Source organism: Melopsittacus undulatus, chromosome 5 (genome assembly GCF_012275295.1).
Source record: "Melopsittacus undulatus isolate bMelUnd1 chromosome 5, bMelUnd1.mat.Z, whole genome shotgun sequence".
Lineage (NCBI taxonomy): Eukaryota > Metazoa > Chordata > Aves > Psittaciformes > Psittaculidae > Melopsittacus > Melopsittacus undulatus.
The window spans coordinates 52,718,229-52,745,809 of record NC_047531.1 but is presented as its reverse complement, the minus strand read 5'-3'; the positions used below and the strand labels follow the sequence as shown (position 1 = coordinate 52,745,809).

At 41.3% G+C, this 27,581-nt stretch overlaps 1 protein-coding gene across 3 annotated transcripts in view; it reads right to left on the bottom strand.

Annotated features, from left to right (window-relative positions):
* The window catches only part of AGK (acylglycerol kinase), a 42,166-nt gene extending 14,896 nt beyond the window's left edge, over positions 1 to 27,270 (bottom strand). Inside the window, exons 1-10 of one of the 3 annotated variants that reach the window (XM_031051483.2) lie at positions 27,170 to 27,270; positions 25,947 to 26,206; positions 12,892 to 12,931; positions 9,108 to 9,187; positions 7,775 to 7,850; positions 6,344 to 6,436; positions 5,369 to 5,401; positions 3,303 to 3,397; positions 1,157 to 1,226; positions 301 to 380 (exon numbers count right to left, since the gene is read on the bottom strand). In XM_031051483.2, the coding sequence (XP_030907343.1) occupies positions 301 to 380; positions 1,157 to 1,226; positions 3,303 to 3,397; positions 5,369 to 5,401; positions 6,344 to 6,436; positions 7,775 to 7,850; positions 9,108 to 9,187; positions 12,892 to 12,931; positions 25,947 to 26,155 (776 nt within the window). In that variant the 5' untranslated portion in view covers positions 26,156 to 26,206; positions 27,170 to 27,270. Of the gene's footprint in view, positions 1 to 300; positions 381 to 1,156; positions 1,227 to 3,302; positions 3,398 to 5,368; positions 5,402 to 6,343; positions 6,437 to 7,774; positions 7,851 to 9,107; positions 9,188 to 12,891; positions 12,932 to 13,104; positions 13,152 to 21,689; positions 21,854 to 25,946; positions 26,207 to 27,169 lie in introns of those variants that run through there. The other 2 variants (XM_034062719.1, XM_031051484.2) reach the window with 2 other exon arrangements.
* Positions 27,271 to 27,581: the final 311 nt, after the last annotated feature.

The window sequence follows — 27,581 nt, the reverse complement described above, 5'->3', positions numbered from 1 at the left end:
TCAAGGGAGAGCTTTTTCCACTTATGCAATCTGTATAAAGTTCCAGAAGTGGGCACCACAAGGCAAGCAGAAAGTAAATGCTTAAAAGAACAGGACAGCACTGAAGAAGGGTTTATTTCAAATGACAAAAAGCTGAAATGTCTTACATACCCATGTGTGTAATGCAAGACCTAATACGAGCGATTGCCTCTGCCTGTCAAGTGCCTACACTCAAAAATGACTTCTTTATGAGAGAAAGTATGTCTTTTTAGGTAGCAGATGCTTAAAAAGGTACAGTTTCAAAACCCAGCATTTTCTTACTTGCTAGCTTTAACTCCTGCATCTCTGTAAGATCCCCATCTTAAACCAGTCACAGCAAAGACAGGCTGTTCCTTTTCTCCCTGTAAAGAAATACAAACATTGTGAAATGCTTTCCCTTATCTTGTTTCCGCCTTTGTTTTTCACACCTAGAAAAAAAAAATTCTCTGTAAAACCTGATTTCTGATTAATCCCAAAACCGAAATTTCACAGAACGGGTATGATAAGTAGCTAAGAGCAATATAACTAAGCAGAATTTAAGCATTATACATTCCGTCTGCTCCCAGAGAGAACAGAAGAGTTGAAGTTTTGAACAGGCTGATTTGAGTTTGACTACACACCCAGCAACAGCCATTTCATTTTGTGGATACTGTCAGCCAGAAGCAAGAAGCTATGCAGTGACACTAAGTTCTTGCTGCAGAAGTGTCCATTTTACAAAATAACAGAAAAATAATGTTCAGAAACCATACAGACATAGTTCAAGGCTGGTGGGTTTTTCTGTATTTTTCAGTTTGTAAAAGAAAGCTATTAACTTCACAATACATATGAATGCATTAAATCAGCTCAGACAGCTATTGTTATCTCTCACCATCTCCATAGAAATACCAGTGTTATTAAGTTTTGTATTCATCAATACTGCCCGTCCCTCAAGAAAAGATTTTCAGGCATTCTAGTATTTTCTCCAGTTTAGACTATCTGATGTCATTGCATACAGTAGAGAAATTATTGCCATCAGAACTGCTAATATCATAAACCAAAATTCATGACAGCATTACAGAGGATAAACAGTCCACCTAAACAGAACATAGAACAGGAAAATTTAGGGCACACTGCGTGCCAAACGAGCAGATGTTTTTACCTTTATTTGCAAGACATCAAGTGGAATTGTCTCTCCCTTCAAAATGGCCAATGTAGCATTAGTAATATGTCTGCAAAACAAACAGGAAAGAAGCAAAGGAAAACAAACAGGAAGGGAGTAAGCTTTAAAGTGACACTTTTTGTTCAGCAACCCCACCCCTACGAGTCCATATGGGCCTTTTTTTGCAGCAATCACAACTCCAGAGAAAGAACTCTGGCAAAGCACTTCTGTGAAATCAGACAGCAAACTGGGTGGCTGCAGCACAGGAGGAACAGCAAAAAACCTGAAGAACAAGAGGAAATTCTCCGCCTAAGGTTTTCAGAAATTCCTCCTTCTTCAGCTAATGTGGCACATCAGGTGCCAACTCTGTTATCTGCCATTTTGGATACTTACCACACTAAAGACCCAAACAATGGCTTTATTTTACTGATGGCAAGTATAATAACCTGGGAGACAATGGTCATGAAATTGGTATCATGTATTTGGGATTGAATTGCCTGAGTACGTTAACTTGTTTTGAAATTTTACTCAACATAAATCTACCTATCAGCAGCGCCCATATGGTTTTTGTCTCCATAAGTTGCAGACCAAAGCTAAGACACTTTCTCATTTCAAGTCATAAAGCATGGTACTAAAGATTTTGTAACTACAACTTTATAAAGAAGTCTATGTCCAGACTTTTGAGGCATTTACTTCATTAAAACCCCTTCCTTGTTTTCAAAGTTCAGTAAAATTTAACTTCCACCTTGTACACATTTACAGTGTCTCAGCCGGAAAGGGGAAAAAAATGCAAAGAAACCAAACCCTAGAATCAAACCAAAATAAAGCAGTTTTCAGATCCTGTCTCATATCCCTGTGAATTAACAGAATTTGCCCTTAATTTCATCAGGATTACGTACTAAGGCAAAGGAGAACGCTGTTCTTCCCTCAACTCTTCTTTTCTCCTAGGTCTTGAGTTTCTGCAAGACCTCTACAATTCCTGCACTTCAAAGGTAAGATAATGCTGAAAGAACCAAAGCCCAAGTATTTATTGTTAAGATCTCACTTCTTAAGTCAGAAGCTGTTATTGGTGTGGACTGTTAAGCAGTCTGTTGACTGAATTCCTTTCAACTTCACTAATACACTGCAGTCTGACCTGCCCAGTTCACTACCTTGGGACAAGAAGATCATTCATTTCAAACTTTAGAATCCTAACATAAATTATTATGTTAATGTTAGCTGCTGATTACAGGCTTGTCCATCTTGCTGAGCTTCAAAGCACTGGTAGCCTTAATGAAGGATGTTACACCAGTTGATATGTGGGTTTTACATGTGATGGATACCAGCAGGGTTCCATGAAGAAGAATGCTGGGAGAACCAGACTGAACAGATTTCAGGAACAAGGAGAAATACATTCATTAATATGGGAGGAGAGGAAAGGAAAACTTGAAAAGAAATAAAGTGTGGGGAAAAGAAAGATTAGTTGACTGGCCTTTTTACTTTAGAAATGGACAAAACCATCTTATAACAAACTGAAATGCAGGCTGCAATTACTGGCAGACTGGCCCATACCCAGTAGGATACTGCCAAACTGGCTCATACCCATAGGGTGGTCATGGGGAAGACTCAGGTTGCTGCAGAGTTGCCAGCATCAGTCCTATCGGAGGGATGGGCAAGAAACTGAAAAAATCAGTAATGGGATCCAGCCTTTCCCATTAAGGTATTTCTGTATGCCTTACTTTGCAGGCACTAAACAGGTTATATACAGACTGGTTTCTAGAATTCTCAAACTACAGAAAGAATGGAAAAAGGACTTCTTTTTGTTTTGTTTTTTCATACCCTTGTCATATTCTTTCTGACTATTCCCAAGAGGTGTGATCTTTTTAATATTCCTTTTTTTTCAATCTGAGTATCACACAGTCACACATAAATTAGCTACAGCAGATTATTTAATGTTCTCATAATACATACATTTCCTTCTTTCAATTTTTAGTCAGTTTTTGGAAGTTGTTAACTCGGGCAAGTCCAGAGACTCATCAGGCTCTGCCCAGAAACCGGCAATCTCTATGTAACATAGAAGAAAAAGAGAAGTATCAAGCTACCAAGGAGCACTGCTCCTTGAAAACAAACAAAAAAAAGCCCCCTTTCAGAAACATGTAATACTTACTCAACTTGGTTTGTGCTCTCAGGGTAGAGCGTGTGGCTTAGGGTGCTGGTCTTTCCAAGAGGTATGAATCCTATAGGAATCTTACTGAAGGCAGCCTGGACACATGAGGAGAGCAAATTAACTTTTGCATAAGCTGAACAAACCTCCCTATGTGGAGATCACAGCTGTGTCTGGTATCAGCCTGTTGGCACTACGCAGCCAGGCACTTCCTTAAATGAGGCAGTAACATGCAATGACTCAGAACATGGCATCTGAATCTGTGAACCCACCCCTGCCAACTGGGTACAAAGGAGCTCTCTGTAACCATTAAGAGCATTGTTACATGCAGGTTGGCAGCCGCGTCCTAACCAGTGCATGGATTCTGTCAGCAATCTGCAATCTTTCTTAATACTGGCAGTGGCATCACAAGCTCTGAATCTCATTTACCATTGCAGAAATCCCCCTCTGATAGAGTAACCTTGCATGGCAAAGAGATTTTCCCAGTTAAGGAAAGAAAATTAACTGATTCCTCAGGCATCCAAATCATGAAGCAGCAGAAGGTCTAATTTTCGGAAGTCATTGACCATGTTATTTTTCTGTACCATAGTTCAGCAAAAGGTCTTGTTGAAGGACCAACTTATTATACTATACCTCATAATAAGCTGTGTTTCTTGAAGCGTGTCAGCAAATCAATGTAAACTACCATATATCACAATGTACCATCTCCCTCCTGGGCACTGCTGCTAGCAGCACGATGATACTGCAAATCTGCACTGACTAAGTAATAACCCCCTCACTTCATGCTCACCCTTGCTATCTCTGTGTCACCTGCAAGTCTTCACACATCTCAAACACCCTTCTCTCATTTTCTTCAGAATAGTTTTACAGTGTGCTGATGACAGGCTGGCTGCAGCTCATGCAGTCATGCTCTGCTCCCCTGGCTGCTAGCAACAGTGTTTTAATACCTTTGCACAGGCTCTTCTTATCCAGGCAACAGCAGCATAACATACCCAAGCCAAAAGGGGAGCAGAGCCAGAGTGAAGGGGGCTGAACTGCAGATCCCTACTCCTAGGACAGACTGATATGAAGGACAAGAAGAACTTGCTGGCCAAAGACATAAAGTTACACAGTGGCAATACTACTATACAGTATTCCACACAAAATAGTGCCAGCTGCAGAATTTTCTAGTCTATGACAAATCAACCCAAGTTCTACCAAGAAAAGTCAGAAACTGAAGAAGAAAAACTAGCCAGTAAAGCCTCTGGAACTTTTCTTCCAGATCTTTAGATTACAGAAGTCTTAGGAGCCAACCATAATAATGATAAATTTAAAAAACTGATGTCTCAGAATTGATATAGCCAGCACCCCTTTAAACATTCTGGCTTGGTTGCAAAGTTTTTCTTGTCACATTCAGACAAAGCAACTGCCTAAACAGATGTAATTCTAGCTGCCAAGGATATCATCATAATCTTGTCTGGATCATTTAATTGAGTTTTTGCCAGCTCCTGCCAGAAGGTTTTGGGAACAATGATTCCCTTCTTTCTTCAATAACACTGTCTTCCCTCTTCAAAAAGAAAAATCTCTCTCATTTCCATTTGGAGTGATCCACCTTGAGAGGTTAAAATTTGCTCTCTGCAGCCATCTGCATAGGTAGATATTCACCCCTTAAAAAAAATAGCAAAACAATCATAAAGCAATAGGAGCATGGCCATAACTGAATTCTGTTTCAAGCCTGTACAAGAAAAACATGTACTTTCGCCCAGTGCTTCTGCCAAACAAAGCAGCATACACAGCTGGTCCATGGGTCTTTAAAAGTTGTGCAGTTGGCTTCTCCACAGTCCCTAGTCTGATGCTGGAAACCTCCCAGAGCAGTGGCTTGGGAGCCATTGCACTCCCCCAGAGAGGGAATGAAGAACAATGGGCAGAATTGCAGGACACTGACATGGCTGATTTACTACCCAGCAAGCTGGCTCCAGATAAATAAACAACCTATCTGTAGGAGACAGCTGAGGCCGAAAGATCAAAGTGGATGCACATGACACTTCCTCTAATAAATAAACAACATTTTTAAAATGACACTTGCTCACCTCATCTGCTCTGCGCAGAAGTCCAGTTATGACCTGAAAAACATGCAAAATGCTTTGCTCTGAGAATTCTGTTTTTCAGTTACAGCAGAAAGCTCTAAAATTCATATACTATTTGGAAAAGACTTAAGCAGCAGCTTCTCTTTTATGGAAGGTACTACAGTTGCTTACGTGGGAAGGAGGCACGTTCAGTGTATGAACATGCTAGAAACAGGGTTATAAATACACAGGAGTATATGCTGGCACCACAACCAATGCCAGTGTAAATGTTTTAACACTGAACAGTGGTCTGCATAATGCAAAAATAGCACTGGTCAATTCTAAGGCCAGGAGAAACTTGCACATATATTCTAGCCATTTTCTCTTAAGGCTACTGCATTTTATTTATCCGTTGCCTTATGAAGCCAGTAGTTACCACCCCAGGAAATGCTTTCATAAAATACAGCCTTCATTGGAAAATAGAGTATTCCCCAGCCCTCCTTGGAAAATAGAGTATCCCAGTTTGTTCCTGTCATTCATCCTCTTGACAACAGGCATTTATTAAATACATACCATGCTTTGTTATCAATCCCTTGTAATTTTCATATTATTTGATTCCCACTTAGCAAAACACATTCCTCTTAGGAAGTACAGACAAGAATGAATGTTGAAAATTAAACCATTACAGCTACATTGCATAGAAAGAAAAAGTCTTACACAGAAACCATATGCCCCCAAATAATTTTCTCATTCTATAATAAAATTCTGGAAGATATTTATGTCACATACTCTTTTTGCCCCCATTCCCATCATGACTTTTAGACTAGTAACAATTGGCAGAGTTGTTCCCAGAAAACTGTAATATTGGCTGAAAACACATATAGCAAAATGGAGAAATCACTAGTAATACTTCTTATGACATTGCTACATTAAACAGACTCAATCTTCTCACCCTCAGCCTAGGATTCTCAACAAACCAGGACAAAGCTCCTGCAGTACCTCTTGTACTGTGCCATCTCCTCCTGCAATAATGATCAGATCTGTGTTTTCCATCAATTCCAGCAGCTTTTTTGCTTGACCCTCATAATCAGTCTGAAGAAACAGAAATCCAAACATCAGAACTCAAGTGACTATTTCTAGGATTTCTTTTCTATAGGAAAAAAAAAGGAATCATCTATCCATTTGCTTAATAGTTACTCTCATATAGGCACACAATACTGTACGTCACTTGCAATCACTGAAATTTTTTCAATTTATAAAACAAGTCTGCTGCCTAATACAATATGTGCAAGCATATAAAGACTAAATGAAACATCAGAGTAAATCTCATTGAATAGATCTAGAATATTGAAGCCATAATCTTATTCCCAGGTAGTTTTGCATTGCAACAAAACCAGAAGCAAATGATGCTCCAGCAGCCAAAGTGCTCAAGTGTGTCTCCTGAAACACAACACCAGCTACATAAAACGCTGCTTCCCAACAGCAAGCTGTTGACAAGGGGCTTAGCAGTAAAGAGTACGCTGACTTTTGAAACCATCAAAAACATTTTCTGCAAGATCAATGTTTTTTACAGGGATATCTCAGGCTCAGTTACCAGCTCCACACTGCTTTGCTAACTTGTAGGTCTGAAGCTGCAAAGCATCAGGTTTAAGTCTTGCAAAATAATTTTTCCTCTTCGGGTTGGGCTATGTATTTTCAATGATGAGAGAAAGGCATTAATAAAACTAGCATTTTAACACTAAACCATGTGAAAAAGATTCCAAGACTGAAAGGTACATATTAGAGTACTTCACTGCTAGGACACTGTGACTGTTAAACAATCCACATATCTCAGCCTCAAAAACTTGCAAAAACATCAGAATCCTTCATGTTTACTTGTTTTTCTTCTTTCAAAAGAAATGCCCCCCTGCTAATTCACACCATTTAGAGCCCAATGATCTGCCTTCATAATGGAAATTCCAAATTATTTGGGTATACACTGAGATATTTTCAGTGTAAAAATAGAAGGTTATTTTTAATTATTCTGAACAGGTCCACTGTACATCAAAGTTCTTAGCTTCTGAATTCTGCAAGTTCAGGCAGAATGGACAATTTCAGCAGTGATGGGCTCACACCTCTACCCAGCACTCAAATATTTAGAGAGTTTTCTCTCAAACACAAATTATAGAAAGGCTGCTTTAGACTGACAGAGAAGCATGTATACTGCTTTAGCTGAAAATTAAAAACTCAGTACATAGTTTGTAAATTAACTGTGAATTAAAAAGAAAAAGATTAAGTAGCAGCTTAATAACTCAGTATTTATTTCTTACCACAAGATGTCTACAGGACAACTGAGAACTTCAAATGAATACAAAATTTAATTTCAGTGCTTCAAGAGAAGAAAGCAGAGCAAACAATATATCAATATAAGCAAAACCTATCAGCTCTTACCTTAACTACAGTCACATCCAAGCCAGATAAGTGCAAAATTGGAGCAGCATTTGCTTCAAAAAGGTTTCTGGCTTTGCTAGAAATAACAGAGCAAAAGACATTCCATTAGTCTGGTAGCTAAAAAGAAATTAAAAAGGAAAAAAATAAATGAATAAGAACACAAAATCTACTTAAAAATGAGCATATCATCTACACAATCAGTCACTCAACCTGCCAGTCAGGAAAGATGAGATTTCATTTGGTTCAAATGTATTACATTTCTAGACTCATCTCTCAGATGTCAGGTTTTTATTGCAGTTTTAATAAATGCAGAAGAGGTTATCTAGCTTTCTCCAAAAATAATATAAAAAACCCAACAAAACAAAACAAGGTCTCCAGAAAGAAATTTATTAGAAAATTAATGCCTTTCAGAGCACCAGGCTTTAAACCACAAAGAAAGCTCATTGTAGGTTTTCAGAAACATTTTTAAAAAACCATTTACTGTTGAATATTATAAGTTTAGAAGCAAAATCTTATGTGACCTTCTTTTGTTAAAGGACTGATACATTTTCTGCCTGTAACTGCATAATAAACCAATTATGCCATTATCTATAAATTGCTTACAAGCAAACATAAGTCTAGAAGTCAGAGACTTAATTTATTAACACTTTGCATTTTCTAGTCATGGTTGTTTTGAACAAAAGCACTTCCATGTCAAATATATGATTCCTTTCATATTATTACTAACAACTTCCTGCTTCTCCCCCAAGATGCAACCGATACGAAGCTTAGCTGACCAGCAGAAACAGACACACAGCATATCCAAGATTACTGGTTTTCTGCTAATGAGCATGCAAAAATAGCAGCCGACCTCTTCCAGAAGTCTTGCTCTGAGCCCACATTTAGCTTCTCAGTTTGTGGACACATCCCTTTTCAAGGACAGGTTCACAAAGAAGTAAGGTCACTGCTGGCTAACTTCAAGTCTTGAAGCAATCAAGGTCATCTCTTTATTTCTATAGTTTTTGAGGCCAGAAATGCATCACATACAGAAGTTTGGAAGGAATATGAGAGAATTCCACGCATGAAGGAATGACAAAGGCCAAAACACAGAATAAAAGAAAATTTAAATATATACATAGGTTTAGAAATCACTCTTTCACCTCAAGCTTCTAGTTCTATTTCTCATCCCAATATTTTCAGTGAAATAAAGTCTGGCATAGTTACATAGTACCAGCTTGGCATCAGAGGGAGGTAAAAATGAGCTCAAAAATCTGGCTGGCTTTTAAAGTGAATGGTAGAGCAAAAATACAGAAAGAGGGCCTCACATATGAGTGTAGGAAACACGGAATTTTACCCTTTGTAAGCTGCTGGGTTGAGGAACACTGTTGCTTTCTTCAATGGCATACTGGAAGGGATCAGCTGGTTGCCAAAAACCTAAGTAAAAGAAGAAGAGCAGAGTTCAATTTATCTTTACATCACACTGGTAAATCATTTCAAAAGAATGCATCTCTACAAACACCAATGGGCTTTCAAGCCTCATGCCATTCAAATGACTTCCATCTTTAGCCATTGTATAGGTCTCCACTTCAAAGACCTGCCCTCTTATCAACAGCTCACACCATTGTCACAAGTACTCTTCATTTTATAAATCCACCAACATTTGGTTTGTGTCAACCTCTGGTTTTCTGCCATGGGCACAGATCCAGGGAGGTATCCTTGACTTGAAGGTTACCTGATTTTCCTTCCTTATGTAATTCTCATACACCTGCCTGACACCTTTCTGCATCTTTTTCGACTTCTGTACTTCACTTCTTCAATCTCTTCTGCTCATTTTTGTATTTTCTACGCTTAAATTTCTGAAGAAAGACAATTACCAGAGAAAGCAAACCTCTTTCAAGTCACCTAGAGTCATCCTCACCTATATACTAAAACTGGTTTTGAGTGCAATGATGACAACATGCTCAGCAGTAGCACCCAGAAGCCCCAGAAATACAGTAGGAACAAAAGACTACTGTGCTGAACATAAGACACAGTCAACTGTCCCTGGGCTTTTTTTGTTTATCTTGAAAATTAATCCCACTAGCAGGAATTTTTATTTTGAAGAAGATGGACACTGTACACAAGGTTAGCTGTTTAAATTTATAATCAATTCCACTTGCCAACTTTGCTTAGGGAACCTCAATGAAAAGAAGCATGAAGCTGGCCATGTTGCTTAAAACATTCACATTTCTCCTTCAAGAAAGAAAAAGGAGAGAAGTTGCTGAGAGAAAAGGAATCTTCAAAGAAAGGGAAACAAATCAGTAACTCTTAAGCTTTACTCAAAAATCAGCTCAAAAATAGACCAACTTCTTTTATTGCAATTATTAGGCAGGCATGGGGAAATATAGGGGTCTGTCTAGCACATTAGAGCTGTTAGAAACAACTAATTATTTGCTTGGGGGGGACAATGTGCTGTATTTGCTTGCTTTAAACAGCCTCACAAGACTCATAAAGAATTTATGAGTAATGACATAATCACCTCTTTATGTAATGTACTTAGACATTCATGTTACATACAGGGGCATTGCTCCAGCAAATGCTGATTTTTAGGACAGGAAATAAAAAAATAATAATGCAACATTCTAGAAATCCTTTTTTTTTTTTTTTCTTTTTCAGAACACAACATGAGGAAAGACAGCTTAATGCCAGGCATTCAAAATGGTTATTAAATCTATATATGAAGGTATAATTTAGGAAAGTCAATGTCTTTTTTGCTTCCTTGTCAAATGCACACTTCCAGGTATTGTATTCTGGACTTTTAAGATGACAATCACTATTTTGCAACTATGAAAACTCCTTTATACAAAGGCTTTATAATGCTTTATGAAAACTAACAGAGAAACTATGTTCCTTTAAAGGAAACTGTCCCTGCTTCAGAGAGTGAATTAATCTTCAGCTAAACAGGATCTCCTTAACACATACCCAGAGTTCAGCACCAACAAGGTCAATCACCCAGGCCACACTTGCAGAGGATGTCCACAGTCAGCTGACACTAGCTTATTCCACAGAGCAAGGTGGAAAAGGTTTAAGATATGATCAATGGTTTCTTTATTATAGAATCTTCCTATGATTATCTACTACCCAAAGGCTGTCATCATAAACTGATATTTAAATTCAGACATGCATGGTGGAATCATTGCATGAAATACTGCTGTAGCAAATACTTCAGCAGCAAAGTGGGTGCCTCATTAATTTAGTATTGTGACAGGCTTAAAAACTTAGAAATCTGATGTAAAATAATAGGGAACCCCCCCTCCCATGCTTTATTCAGACTAAACCTTTTCTTGGGTGTCTGTCTCTATTTTCCCCCTATACTTACACAGCACTATAAAGCAAGTACCATTTTTCAAATAGTTACAGATTGTTGTTTCTCTAAAGAACTTATCAGACATTTAATGCCTTACTGCTGTATTGCTCTGTGGTTTCAAGCAGTATTCGGCCCTGACACATCCGTGAGAATGAAAATTACAGCAAGAATTGATTACTAGGCTTTCTGGTTCATTCCTGTCTAATGCAGGAGTCTTCTGCAGGATATTTTCCCAGGCTTTAACCACTGAAACTGCAGGAAGCTCTATTGACAGTGCTTTTGCACTTTCATTTATGGGAATAAGCCATATTGGAATAGATCCCATCACTTAATAGCTGGAAATGAGAAATAGGAAAGCCAGAATTTCCTCAAGAGAACTATCTTCTTGTAACAATCTTTCCTTAGCAGTTACACCTTTCTGACTTAGGACTTTATAAACACTTTATAGGACTTCTCCTTATGTATGATCTCATGAATGTTTTTTGGGTTTTTCCTATATATTTTTTTAATTTGGTCAGCATGCTTTAAATACTGAGGTATTAACTGCTATATTCAGTGATATAAAAAAAATTTCCAACACTGATATTATGCAATAAAAATGAGTATTGAAAACATAACAATCAAGAAGAAATGACAGTATGAGTTGGAAATGCTTTTGATTTGGAAGCTGCAAGTTCCACTTATGAAAACAGTACTTTCAGGGAAACATTTTTCCTATTCTTTCATGAGACTTTCTTACATTTATTCTGGCATGAAGTTCTACTGCACACGCTAAGGTGCTGTGAATATCTTTCCCTCAACAGCAGGCAGGCTAAAACTGGGATTATTCAGGTGCACCTCAGAAGCAAGATAATCTCAGTGGAAGAAGAAAACTAATTTTCACCACTCTTCACAGGCATCAGGATGTAGCAATAATGGGAGCAGTGTTATACCCTGCCAAACCTCCAAGACCTGGCACAGAGAAGCAAGTTTAGAATAAACTTCATTTGTGGGAGGCAGAAAGACTCCTAAAATCCTGCAGCACAGCACCAGCACCAAGGTAACCAGAGCAAGTAGGCAGTACCTGTGCAGCAATGTGGCAGCAGCACTTGTACCCCTGAAAGACTTCTTATTAAGAACAAGATTTATTTATGGGAATACTACAGTATGGGAATTTGTTCATTGCTGGCTGCCCATACAGGTGACAAACTACAAAATGCAACAGTTAGTATACTCAGAGAATAACTCTCTCTGAATACTAGTTTTCTTGTCAGTAATCAGCAAATGGGTTGTCTCCATTAAAGTCCCAGTACACAGCTTTCAAAAGTGCTGGGTCACCCATCACAATTAGTATCCTTGATAAAGTCACTCCAGATCAAATTGACAAGGGCAAGGTCTCTCCAGCTGAGCACTAAGCTGAAGCAGTTTGCACTGCTTCTGTCCAGACTACACCCATCATAGTGCAGATTTCAGTCCCTGTTTTATCAACAAATCATCTTCATACCACAATGTTACAGGAACAGAATACACCTGCAGAAATGGAGGTCTGCATAGCTACAGCAGTAACTAAGATTCCCCCAACGATAACACTACACCACCCATCGCAACAGCAGTCAGGGCGCAAAACGTACGGAACGCAGCTGCAGGCCAGAGGCCTCCATCCACCCTTTGGCACTTCAGCAAAGGAACACAGATGGCATCATTATAAAGCTTGTCACGTAGAGAGGGCCCACTGGGAAAAATCTCAGGAGCCCTGCACAACCAAGATAAGAGGGAGATTTTAATCTAATTTTATCACTTTAAACAGTATTACCTGGGCTTCTTGGCACGCAGATCTTCGTAGCAGGTTATCACTATTAGGTAAGCCAGAAAAGAAAGTGGATATTAGATTGTGTAAGCTTAAAACAATTTGCTCATTTTTAAATGTAGGTGCATACCCATTTTACACACATTCTGAGCACCATGACAGATAAAACCAACCAAACAGGTTAAGACTTATTTAACACATTTTAAGGATGAAACATACCTATTTAAGCACACATGCATGTTGTCTTTCTGCACCTGCACAAACACCCTTTCTATAGTAAAGAAAAGCAGAAAACATTCATAAGAAGGACATGGACCTTCTTACTGAGCAAGTCCAGAAGAGGCCACAAAGATACTCAGGGCTGGAGCATGTCTCCTGTGGAGACAGGGCTGAGAGAGTTGGACTTGTTCAGCCTGGAGAAGAGAAGGTTCAGGGGAGACCTTAGAGCACCCTTCCAGTACCTAAAGGGGGCCTACAAGAAATATATGCAGAAGGACTTTTTACAAACGCATGTAGTGACATGACAAGGGGTAATGGCTTTAGGTTGAAAGAGAGTAGATTTAGGTTAGATATTAGGAAGAAATTCCTTACTGCAAGGGTGGTGAGACACTGGCACAGGTTGCCCAGAGAAGCTGTGGCTGCCCCATCCCTGGCAATGTTCAAGGCCAGGCTGGAGAGGACTTTGAGCAACCTGGTCCAGTGGAAGGTGTCCCTGCCCGTCATCTTTAACCAAACCCAAACCAAATCCCTTCCAACCCAAAACATTCTGTGAGTCTATGAAAACAAAGACCAGGATGCCTGTGTACTAAGATGACATAAACTACGAGACACTGTATAACTGTGATTTATTATTTACATTGATGCATAACTTCTCCAGATCTAAGTTGTGCATTTTTCCAATGTTAATACTGTCTGTTATTTGCACTGAAGGCACATACCATCCTGCAACACAGAAGGGGTTTAGAGTAGACTTAAGTGTACTTAAGACCATGGACTTAAACCTTTGTGCATTGTAATTGTGAACTCATCTCTCCATTTGCTCCTTTGTAAGCTGAACACATGTTAATGCAGGACTTACCACCCACCTAGGCCCAAAGCAGTAACTCAAGAGAGGTGAAAAATGAGTCAACTCATTTAAGTGAATTTAAAAACAAAGAAGAAAAGGTAAGTATAGCAAAGTCACTGACAATCATTTCAGAAATAAATTCCAGACTAATCCTTGTGCTTGCCATTGGTGACAGACCACATTAGCAAGGTGCCAAGCAGGGTACAGTTGGCAAGCAAACTGGAGACAGACCTACTGGGTGAGGAACAAAATTCCATTCTTCCCCAGACCAAAAATGCCCTTGCAGACAAAACAGGGAGTCCTGTTCTGCACTGCTCAAAGCCTCACCAATCCTCTAGATACTAGACACTCCCCCTCCTTGCTAAAACCAAAGAACTCCTTCAGCATGCCCTTGTCAGTAGTTGGCAAGACAGTATATTATTGCCTCAAAAATATCTAGCACAAAAAAAAACCAATTACAGTCAGCATATCAAATCGAATACACCAATTAAGAGGATTCAAGGCCAACCAGGAAAAACAAGTGACTAGGAAAGCAGAACACTCCCGCCACAAAGTGTGGCTCACCAGGCCATATCCTGCAATGGGAAGGGCAGAAGGCAAGGCCTTGGTCACATCTCTGAACCCAAACACGAGTGCTATCTATTCAACTCCATGCATTCATGGTGTTTATCTGTCTGTGGAACTATGTAAGCTGCTCTTTCTGGCATCACCAAAAGATGCTGCAATGCCATAAAAGGAGAAGCAGGGTGACTTCATGTGAGATACAAAGCTCGGTTCTGAAAAATAACTCTACCTCGAAAAAGCTAGAGATTTATTCCTGGCAATAATAGAAAGACAAAGGAAAAATTCAAGCATGGAGAAAGAAAACATATGAATTTTGGTTGCAGTGATACGATATTAACCTATCATAAACATATGAATTTTGGTTTTGGTTGCAGCAATATAATGAAAGCACTGTAGTTACAATAACTGCCTCTGAGAAGGTTTTGCATTCCAAAGTAAACAACACTGTCACAGCTAATTCCAGTTCAATCAAGGCAGCATGACAGGCTAAGTCCACACTGTGCTACTGAGGGCACAAGCCCTCATTTAGGACTTCTTTTCCCCCTGTGACTATGCATGGCCAGAGCAAACACAAAGCAATTGCAATTTCAGTATGTGAAGTTGAAATACAATGGGGTTTCAAGAAAAACCCACTCTCAAATGATGGCTGCATAGTTGACAACTGCTGTCCTAACCATACTAAAAAATTCTAGTCAGATTCATGTTATCTGTTTACTTCACATTGATGCCATTTTGTCCCCAAGTCTAGCTGTGTCACACTGCCAGCCAGTACATCTTCTTGGTGCCTGCAACCTTATGCTGCAGTGTTAATCACCTTTAAAATGGAGTCCAGCACAGCTTTTCAAATGCAAGTAAACAGATACTGTGCTCTCTGACTCAACCTCAAAACAACTGTCAAGGATGCAAGCTTGAGTCAACTAACTGGAGTCTTCAGCATAAAACTTAGGCTTGACAGTTTAGATGTCAAAATTTATGCTTATGTTCTCTTGCACTGAAGCACCTACACAAACAAAAGAAGTCTACCCTGACATATATCATTTTTGTGTCAAAAGGAGTTTAGGTTCAGAGACCAGAAGAACCTGTCCAGTAATTTACAGGTAATTTGTCTCACCTCTCCAGTAGCATAGCACTCAGAATCGCATGCCATCCCGGCCATACTCAAAGCATTTCCACTGATTCAACTAGGACATATACTTCAAAGTCATCTCAGTTTGGCTTAAAGATGTCCTAAGTTTGGCCTAAAGGTGCCATGTAATAGGAAAAAAATTATTTCCTTAAAATGTAACATCAACACTTAACTTCACAGCTCATTAGAAATAGCACATGTGCACTCACAGGTGTGTATCTGCAAAAGTAGCAATCATCCTCCTGGATCAGGCTCTTGCCTTCACTTATTTCATATGGCTCACTTAAAGTACCGTAAGCGGGTCTGGAAGTCCTGTGCAGGTCCTATCAACTAACAAATATGGCTAGAAAAATGATAATAATAGCAAAAAGGTAGTTTCTTAATGTCTTCTGTCTTGGTATGTATTCAATTATAGATTATCAAAATAATCTATACCCTAATGTAGATTAGATTATTCTCTGTCTTGCATATCAGCACCCAGAGAAAAGACTTTGATAATAAACATAAGATTCTGTTGATTTTTTGTACTTTGTTGACCACTACTACTACTACGTAGTAACAAAGCCTCTTCAACCATACCAGAACATGGGCAGGTGGAGGCTGAGGGAAATTGCTGCATTGCCTTAAAGAACACAAAGAGATTTCTTCTGACTTGCACCATATCCACAGCAAACTAAAAATCAATTTTTACTTAACGCTTCCCTGAAAGGCTTATAGACACAACTCTAGCCTTAAAGCAAATGGACGGGAAGTATATCTTCTGGTCAACCCAGGGCTGCCTTTCTGCTGTAAGAATTAAGGATTACACAGTTTACAGCCCAGCCAACTTGTTTAAGCAGTAAAAGACTGGGAGACAGAGAGGAACAAGCAGTGGCAGTGGGGTATGAAAGAAAGAGGTTGTCCTAAGCTGAACCCACAGGCAGAACTTTGACTGGTTCAACAAAGATAAAGTCAATCCTGCAAGGTTGGCAGCCACTGCAGTGGGGGTCTTTGGAGAACAAAGTAGGCTTATGCCAAAGCAAGGAACCAACACAGAAATAAAGAAAGAGCAACTGTGCAGAGCTCACCATGTGCCAGCCATGTCAGGCTGCCAGAACACAGCAGGCTATGAGAGCACAACTTCTGTACAACTTGCTTAAACGGGCTGCTCTGATTTATCTGCAAAATCTCTGGCACAGGACTGATGGTCACTGCTCCTGTTGTAGGTATTTTCAGCTAGAATAGGGAATTAACACTTACATACAACCACAAAGATCCACGTAGTTGAGTATGCGTGCTCCTCCAGCTGAGACTGCATCCTCTGCCCAAGAGCTGGGAGGGGCCAGGGCTGAAAGGTCAGTTCCCATAATGAAAAGTCAGCCAGAGACCCAATGAACTCAACAAGACGACAGCAAACCGGAAACAAAGAAGCTGTTTGAGGCCCACAGTTGCATCAAGGGTAAATAAGCCTTCAGCTTACAGACAACCAAAGGAACTCCCTTAAAAGTGACCATACTATGAATGTATAAAGAAGCTCATGTGTGAGATCCCATTTTAAAAAAAAATTAACAGTATTAAATCTAAAACTGTTAGGTATATTCAAGCAAGAAGCAGACTAAAAAGTCTCCTGTTCAGTGTCTGCCTCAAACCACAAAGTTTTGTGAGCAGAAACACGACTAAAGGCTCATTCCCTCAAGAGCTATAAAAGAAATCCTAAAAGAGATTTTATCTTAGCAGAGGGCTTTTTGGCTGCTTCCATTATGGCAAGAGCAGATCCTCTTTACTGGATATTAGCATTTATTTCCAGCTTGGCTTCAGAAGGGAATGAAAGACAAATCTTAGTTTTCATCAGCTCAGAATTTAACTGGTTTTTGACAAGGTTTTGATGAAATAAAGTCAGCCACTCAGAAACTACAGGCAAAAAAGTGGCAAATTGAGTTATCAGTTGGCAAACAAGCAGAATAGACTAACATCCAAATTACAGATAACAATAATACTCAGATTACTGGCAAGCAGTCAAAGATGCTTTGCCAGCATTTTCTATGGAGAAAGTCAATAACATCTACAGAGCAAAACTGAGAATCTGATGAGTCCACCATTTCAGTGCAGTACCAAAGGTTCCTCCCCACCGTGACAAAGTGATGATCACTCACCCAGTGACACCACTGTAACAGTCTGGCCAAACCTGACAATCAGCTAAACTCATGTCCATCATGTCAGAGATTAAATTTCTGCTGCTTTGACACAGCTGGTGAATCACTGCACCACCTGGACATACAAAGAACAGCCGCAGTTCAGTTCAGGAAAGGTGGCCCAGGACATAAACGTGAGAGAGGCTTCCATATTTGGTGGAGATTTTTAAACAATCATGTAGTATTTTTATCTGTAATCATCTCCACATGTCTATGTTAAACAGAAGTACATAATGTGAATGAGCATGTATCAGACAATATGCATACCCTCTAAGCTTTGATCTAGTACATTAAATTCAGTGTACCTGTAGTATGATACACTATAGACTGAAATCACACTAATACATAAATACATGCAATCCAGAGAAATTAAAAGGAGACAATCTCACAGGTGACAGTTACCTTCTTAGTTCTCCAATGCCACAAGAGTATTTGCTACCCTAAATGAAAGATAATGGGTTTTTAAAACATGTTTGTTTATGAGGAATAAAGGAATTTTGAGACTCACTAAGGTTTTGTAAGGACAGCAATAGGATTTTAGCTAACAGTAGTTCAACCAGACATAAAGCCAAGTATTTTAGTTACCACCTCTCAATCAATGTCTATTGATGTCTAATGTCTAATTATGTCTAATACTCCCAAGAACTGTATCACAGATAGGGGAGAAGGAATCAGCACAAGGTTCCCGTTTTACTCTTCCCATTCATTCAAAACCCCCTTATTTTTAAATCAGTCAGTATCTGAACAGACACCTCCAAAGATGAAAGGCCAACACACTGACTCAGTAACTAAATGCTGCATGAGGAAGGTACTGTACAAGACCGGGCTAAGAAGCTCCTCAACTTTTAAAGCTATCATCATCCGCAACCTTTAGACTAACCTATTGATGAATCATTACACGAATGCCCTTCTTTCCTCTACAGCCTGTGGAGCACAAGGCTGTCCACATGCAACCCCAAAGCACAGACTGCAGGAGAGAGACGCACAGATCCATTTCCAGGCAGGGAAGAGTCATGGGAAACAAGTCTGGAAAAGGTAACATTCTTTTTGTCCTTATTTGTCTACACAGCATCATACAAAGTCTTACAGGTACTCCAGAGCATTTGTGTCGCGATAGGTACATAGACTATAGAAGAGTTGCCATTTGCAGGACATATTGTTATTTACAATAGCTCCACTTAATGTAGGCTCATAGGCTCTGCATACAAAATGGGAATTAACCTTGAGAAGACAAAAAAGCAAATTATCATTTCCTTGCAAAACAAGTATCTTAGAAAACACATGAGGATGGAAAAGGGAAGAAGAGGAATGCAGGATGAGAAACAAAATTTTCCTCAGCTGCCAACAAAGAGCAACAACTCAGACAGCTAATTCCAAGATGTCAGAAGCTAATCTAAACTCATGATGTGCTAAAAGCAAGCCCCTTCATCAGACACTCCAGTGATGCCAGGAACCAAAGCACAAGACTTCACTAAACCTTTAATCTATTCTAAAAGGGGCAAATACAAGTCCAGGGAAGTATGCCTCATACATAGTAATTTGGCCTCTGATGTCAATAACAGCAAGCCTCAGGGCCAAAATAGCCCTCATTAACCTCTTGAAGTGTTGCCTGCAGGAGTTTGCGCATGGGGCAAAAGGCACATCTGACAAATGGTACATAAACTGGGAGGGAATGTACAAAACAAAACAAAACAAAAAACCCCAAACCAAAAGCCATTACCACATCTGGAGGCACAATAAGCTCTAAAGAAGGATCCTGACCTATTCCCTGCTGTCCAGCAGCCACTAGGTAAGGTCTTCACTGTGCAGTGTACCACACATGGTAGGGCTGCTGAGACTACCTCTGAATTTTTACACTCTTGCCACTAGGTTCTTGTGTCACTCCTCACTTTTTCTATTCCCTGGCTAAAACAATCTTGCAGCTAAATGGTTATCACTTTTTGCAAACAGTATTTAAACATCCGAAAGCAGTACTTTACAGCTGTGCTTCAGTCTACATCAAAATCACACAGACCTGTTCGTCATCGCAGGATTTCCTGTCTTGCGTTTCCAATTTTTGCTGTTTTTTTCCTTCCAAATATGAGGAGATATTGAAGAATGGGATGTGTAAACATTTTTTCTTCCTCCACTACATTGTATGGGTTAGGCACCAAGCCTACAACTTGGTGCAAATAACCCCCAAGCACTGAAATTTAGATACCAAAAGTTTCCCTTTCGTTTGCCTTTCATATTTTCCTCTTTATTTACTGCAGTCAAAGTGGAATGGGAGCTCAAGGGTCCACTGACATTTTACGAAGGCATCAAAACCCCTCAACTTGTTTTGTGCTTGCAATACTTACAACACAGCAGTATACTATGTACTTCTCTGTCTGTGGGTACACCTGAAACCATGACCTTGTTACCACTGCTTTCAGGCAATTATTCTCCATCCTACCCTAGCCTGCCTTACAATCAGCAATTACATGGAAAAGGTAATGAGGGAAAGGGTTTTTTGCTGTTTGCCCTGCAGCCAACCAAGCTTTACTGCTTCTGGTAAGAAGTAAGCAGCTAAAGCAGATGCACGATTCAAAACAAAGACTGATTTAATGCAAAAGTCTCAGCAAAAGGAAGCAAAGAACGAAAGTATGGCAAACAACATAAACTGATTTATTTTCCTAAGTTTTCCACCGAGGCTTCCACAGCATTTTCATATAAGTGGAAAAGAACACTGCTAAAAACACGATGTAATAATTAAACAGACTTTGAGACAGTGACAGAATAAACAGCACCAAAAATATCCGGTTTTAAAAATAATTTGGCTATACTTGCATTCTAGTGAACTGCATTAACCATAATCTTAAAGGACAGGGATTAAAAATAAGCCTGGCTATTCAAAAGTTGCAAGAGGATTTTGCTCACTATAAGGAACATGCTGTCCACAGACAATGGAAATGATACCCTTCTAGGTATAATTTATGCAGCAGCTGAGGGGCTCCTTCTAAGTAGGTGATAACAGCAAAGCAGGCTCACCAGGGAGGCACAGTGCACGGTGGCTGCTGCTAGGACCAGGCCTCAAGGCACAAGTGCTGATGTGACACAAATCTGGCATCGTTCATGAGGTGTATGGCACCATGAAAACAGAAGAGGGAAAACAGGCTCAAGACCACCATGTTGTGATGGCCACCCTCTGCACATCTTCCCTGCCCATCCCTGGCAGTGTTCAAGGCCAGACTGAACAAGTTTTGAGCAACCTGGTCTAGTGGAACGTATCCCTGCCCATCGCAGGGTGGTTGGAACTAAATGATCTTTAAGGTCCCTTCCAACCCAATCCATTCTGTGATTCCATCAGCTGGTACCAGTAGCACCATTTGTAGGTGTAGGGCCTCTGGTTTTAGTCATCCTTATATTGGTTCAAGGTAATGACACACACTCGGCTGATGACATTTGCTTTTTAAGTTAGAAGAGAGACATATTTTGCCTCTCCAGTAGGCCCCCATACTACCCAAGCCACCACGACCACACCTCTGTTTAAAACTACCACCTCAAACTTACAACACGGCCAAGGCACAAACCACAAAAAGGCACCAAGCCCTTCCTGGGTCATTGCCTCTAAATGGGAGGGAGAGACATCCCCTCAGGCTGCCGGAGCCCCTCTGAGGGCAGACCTCTAGACCTGGGGAGCGAGAGGATCCCGTCTTAGTCAGCGGACCAGCACCCTGGGCACCCGAGCTGACCGCGCCAGCGGGACCGGCCGCTTGAGGCAGCCCGCGGGCACACAGCCGGGGCGGCGGCTCCGCTCTCCCGCCCCCAGCCCGCTCCGCTCCGCCCCGGCCCGGCCCCAGGCAGCAGTTACCAGTGCTGCCCATAGGGCCAGCTCCCGCCCCAGCTCAGCAGTTACCAGTGCTGCCCATAGAGCCAGCTCCCGCCCCAGCTCAGCAGGCAGACCCCGAACGTGGTTTTCTTCCAGTGAGTCCTCAGCGTCGCGAACACCTTCCTCGCTGCGGCCATGCCGCCCGGCACACCCGCCCCTCAGCAACGGCCGGCGGGAACCGCCGCGGCGCTGCCCAGCCCGGCGCGGCTCGGCTGGAAACGGCTCCCCTTGCTCTGGCGTTCCGCACGGAGACGGCGTCGCGGCCCCGCGGGCCTCCGGACCACGGCAGTCAGGGGATCTTTGGCTAACCTGTGTGTCCACCCCCCCATGGAGCGCAGGGCTGAGATCTCATCCCGCACCCATGTAACGGTGCCCCAGCCTTTGGCCCTCAGTGCCCCAAATGCCACCCTGGCACCCTCCCTCGATTTTCACACTCATCTGAGTGCCAGCCCTCAGCGAGCCTCCCTGTGTGGCTGTCCTGCAGCACATGAGGTGACCTGCATCCATGCGTGCTTGTCAGCAGGCCCGAGCAAGGGGAGCAGGAGACTTTCTGTGGAGCTGAAGGCAAAAGTGAATAGGGGGGTTTTTTCACACTGATGAGAAATATCCATGGTGTCCCCCAAAAAAGCTCCTAGGAAATATTTCAGAAGATTCAGCTAAAGCAATGTTGGCTAGGGAGTACTTGGGTTTTGCTTTTTAAGCCCCACCAATGGGATGACCAAAGGCACTAGGGGGAATGTCTCCAGCCATGCATGGAACACAGGCTGTGCTCGCAAGGATGCCATGAGCAGCATGAACATCCTGCCAGAGAAAAGTGAAAACACAGCCAACTGGCAAGACCAGCTCTAGAAATGCTGGATTCAGTGTTCAAAGCCTGGTTGGACAGGGTTTGGAGCAACCTTCTAGTGGAAGCTGTCCTTGTCCATGGAAGGGGGAATGAAACTGGATGAGCTTTGTGGTCCCTTCCAACCCAAACTGTTCTATGAGTCTGTGGTTCTGTGTGACCTGAGCTCACTTTGGGACAACCTAGTGGTGGTGGCCTCTTCTAGCATTAATGCCTGAAAGATGGTGAGCAGCCTCGGAGATTTCACAGCAGTGATGAGTGGCTGATAGCCAGAGAGACCCTGTCCTATGAGGAAGGAAAAGACACGTTGGGCCACTCAGAATGAGCCACTGGCTAAATAAGTGGGGTGAGGAAGCAACACTGCTTTTGTAGACAACAGCCCTTCTTTTGACAGGGCCCTGGACTTGAGGGTTCAGGGCAACAAGGAGCCACTCTGTCAGGGACCAGCAGGTTAGGGTAATGAACACAGCACTGGACAGAAAGTTTTTTCTCCAGAATGTTTTTCCCTCTTGCCAAATGCAGTTTTCAACATTTACAGAAAATGTGAAAGTCAATAAAATGGATTTTCTGTAAAGAGCTTGCCAAAATCCTTCTACTTAATGCTGTCTGGATGGGATGTGAGTGGCAACATAAGGGTGCCTGCTTGGGGCCAGATTAGGGACTATGGGTATGCAAAAGTCTGTTCTGCAAAAAACAATGCAGATGGTCCAGAAAACACTTGGCTGTTAGTGATAAGGAAAGCAGATTAAAGCCTATGGATTAGTTTCCCTATGATGTTTTGGGTTTTCTTTTCCCCTCATTTTGTAAAGTAGAAACTTGGGATCTGTTTTTCTATAAAAAACATTAAATGATCAGCTCCTGATGAATATTTCAGGCACACCCCATCCAGTAGCCATTGCTTCCCACATGAATATTCCAGGTTCATCTGTCCAGTGTATCTCAGCATGCTGAGTACGGGTGCTTGATGCTGCTGAATGTTCCAGGCAATGTGGAGTGATTAAGTGTCCTACTTTTTTTTTGGTGTTGTCCTACTTTTTGTGAGGATTCAGGTGGTGTGGTCAACTGCTGACAGCAATGATAACAACTGATACTAGTACTCCCATCTTTTCCTTAGCTTATGAATGTATTATGTGCCAATAAATACTTTCCAAATTCATAATTCTCATGAGGTGCCATAAATAATTTATAAGCATCTATAACTTCCTGTTTCACAATCAACTCTATTGAGTACAGTTGTGTTTATTAATGGTGCTTCCAAAACAAACTTGAATTTTAAAAATAAGTCCTCTTTAATTTGCCAATACATGTTTAGAGCAGTCAGAAAAATGCTTAAGTGCATGAAAGAGCTGAATATCACTAAGATGTCTGAATGGAAATGTTCCTGGGTTCCTATGTGTGAAAGCACATCAGGGTTAGTATAAATGTGAGTTTTTAGCTCACAATTACGTATGTCTTTCAACATCCCTAGCAGAGGGACTTACCCCTGCTCTGAGCAGGGTGGCTGGACTAGATGAGCTCCAGAGGTCCTGCCCCACCTCCACCATTCAGGGACTGTGTGATGCTGTCTGACAATTTGGGGTGGTGATTTTGAGATGGGGCTTTTTTAAGAGAACTGCTCTTAGAAGGCAGAAATGCTGCAGACAACAATAACAGATTGTACGCTTGTCTCATTAGTTGGCTTTACTTAGGATGCAGCATCCATTCTGAAATCCCTCCTGGCAAACATGTATGTCCTAGTTCTTGGTTTTGGCTGTCTGATCACCCTCAAGGTAGATCACACCTGCCATGCTGCTGTGCACACCAGGTACTTCTCTTTTACTTGTCCTAGTTTTCTGCATGTCATATCAATAAAAGCAGCTATTAGAGTATGTGTACTGGAAAATGAGAGGATAAAGTGTTGATCTTGAACATCCTCTAGATTATATAGTCTATTGTGTACTATAGGCCAATTAAAATGTTTGCTGTCTTTTCAGAAAACTGCTCAGAGGAGGCTGGAATACATGTAACTGTAATTTCTGTAACTCTAATACTTGACTGGTGATGTGTCACCTAGAATTATTACACAAATTATGTGTGAAGACAGATGAGTAACTAATCCCTGTTGCTCAGGTCTAACCCATTTTTGAAGAGCAAAAATGTCATAGTGTCTCTACCACCACTGCCAGGCCTATTAGAAGAAGAAACCTCAGATACATGACTGTGCTTCAGGGACGTACTTGTTTGTAACTTTAGGAAAGCCACATACTCAACTATCTAATTTCCCTTCTAAGCCAGAGAATAGGGGTGAAATAATAGATTTTTGTCCATTCCTTGGCAATAACCTACAATTGACCAGGCCAGAGAATGATTTAGTTTTCTGTCCAGCACAATCTGTCCTGAGGTCCTCATCTTAGCTAACTCATCCGGACTGCTGTTTTTCTGTTGTTGCTGTTTCTCTAGCAATGGGATTGAACATAGATAATCATTTTATTGAAGTTACTGGTTTAATCATCTGATATGTAATTTTGAGTGGGAGCTTCAGAATCAGGAACAGAAGTCCTGCTCACAGTCACCACTTAGTACCAGTGGGGCTTTGTTCAAATTCGTGGTCTGAAAGCTAATTCTAGCCATGTGGTCTATAGGTAAGCCTCATATGGCTGAACTGGATGACCCCATTTGCATCTCTGCTAAGTCCTGTATCAGCACTGTAAAAGGGCAGAGTTTTTGCGTGATGATAGCATAAGGGATATATGCCTGTGCATGCACAAAAGAAACAGACAGTGTAGTTGTTCTATGGTCCTTATAGTGATGACGAATTGAGACCCCTCTGCCTGCTGGTTATTCTGGCATTCATGACTCAGCTAAGAATAGCCTGAGGGTATAAAATTCATACCTCCTGCCATCAGGGTGGTCGTATGTCTTCAAATGCTTCAGTGCAAGTAAAATGTAGATAGCTGCTTGTATTGCAAAGAGACCAGATTTATTGCTGTGTAGAAGCTGCGTGTTTGTCACACCAATGTAAGCCTGTGTTACTGCTAGAGTGAGGCAGGGTTGTTTCTGGTTGTAGTCTTCTCCCCCGCTTTCTACACATGATTAATATCAGTGCAAAGCTTTTGTGCAGCTGATGAGAAAAAACCCAGGCTTTAAATTTCTCGTGTCTGGCACAGCGAGGGAGGTTATAATTTGCTTTACTTTAATTCTACAGCACCTGAACACCATGCATGATTTAAGGAGGGGAAAAGCCCTTTTCCTCTGTGAATGGCAGCAGGCCTGTCTCTCCAGATCAGGCTGTGGGACTGAAGCTCCAGCCTTATAGGTGCATCACCCTCCAGCTTTTCTCTCCCCACCAGCCATAGGCACAGGCTGGCTGCAGACAGAGCTCTTTCTCTGTTCCACCCCTGGCCACCATCCTGTGTAAGAGAGTGCTGCAGCCACTGAAGCTAATCAAAGACAGTTCCTACCTGTGAGAGCAGAGAAAGTTCATGATGGATTCTCTTGCCCTCATTTCCAGCTCTGTCTGGAGGTGTGAGTCCCTGGGGTAGTCATGTCCGCAGTTAGTGCCTGCTTCACTGGCTTGGAGAAAGATCTGAATTCTACTGGCAGGGTTTTTTGTTGGGTAGCTCAGAGATACTCTGCACAAGAATAAACTCTCCCGTTTCTTCCCTTCCATGCTCTTCCTTGGCTCTTCTGTACGCAGAACACGACATGTGCTTCACCATCCCTAGAAGGCAATTCAGGACTGCAGCAAAAAAACACCACCTTTACACCCTGACCCCTCTTCCCACAACTGAGCTATTACATAGAAATATTCCGTGATTCTCGGAGTTTATTAACCTTTTTTTTTCCAAAGGAATGAATAGAGATATTCACAGCTTTTGAGCAGCCACAGAAACCCATTAAATTGCTCTGTGGCAATCTTGTCAGGAACTTGTTCCTTTAGCACAGACAGGTTTCAAAAGGCTCTGCACTCACTCCCAACCTATTTGGATTCAGTAAATGCAGGTGCCATTGTGGAAGTGTCTAGTGAAAGGTGTCCCTGTTGCAGGGGGGTTGGAACTGGATGATCTTTAAGGTCCCTTTCAACCCAAACCATTCTGTGATTCTGCAGTTAGGGTAAGCAGCCCTGGACCCTAAGTTTTAAATGTAGCAGGGCGAGAGACAAAATTACTGTTAAGAGAGTCCTGCTGATGCAGGCTAAGGGCACCCATCTCTGAGCTCATGCTGTTACTATGGCACTGCTACATATTAAGGGACTTTGCATAGCAAATAGTACAATACAGGGATGGAGAGAGAAAGAGAGAGACCAAATGCATAGCTCAGGCATGCTCATGGTATGTGCATGCCACTGTAAGCAGCATCTATTTGGAAGGGATATAGCCATCAACCAGCATGCTGGTAATACCTAACTTCTCCTGGGCTTACACCTGCAATCAGGTATTTTCACTTCTGCAGACAGAATCTGAGTGATTTAAACCATGAGAATCTCCAGTCCAGCATTTTGAGTCTGGCAGAGATTAATGCTCATTGTTCAATAGCCAGAATAAATGTTGTATTCTCTCCATTTATCCCTGTTGTACAGTGGGATGAGACAGTCTAAAAATTTAAGGCTTTTCTTGCTTTCTGTCTGTCCATAAATGTGATGTTGCATACTACTTACTCTCATTTATGTTAAGATATCACCTACCTGAAAATCCAGCTGCTGCTGTATGCTGTCCTGGTTACATCCTATAGCCAGATGATCCTATATTCAGAATAGCTTCTGAAAACTACAGTTACATCTGTAACAATGATTCATTTTTTCACTGAGGCAGTGACAGCCTAATCCATGGACCAGATGGAGTGGGGCCTTGGGCAATTGTAATCAAAGAGCAACAGCCACGGTTTGAAGGAAAAAAGAGAGTCCCAGTTGGTTTCCTATTAAATGCTTCTGTTTTCATTTTGTTCTGACTCAATTGTGTGCATCACCACAGCCCACTGAACACATCTGGCTGACATCTTAGATTGCATACCCAGCACATTACTGTGTTTGCTCAAAGTTTCACTTCTTCCAATGTCAGTGGCAGTGCTCTGTGATGGCAAGTTGGTTTATCCTTCTA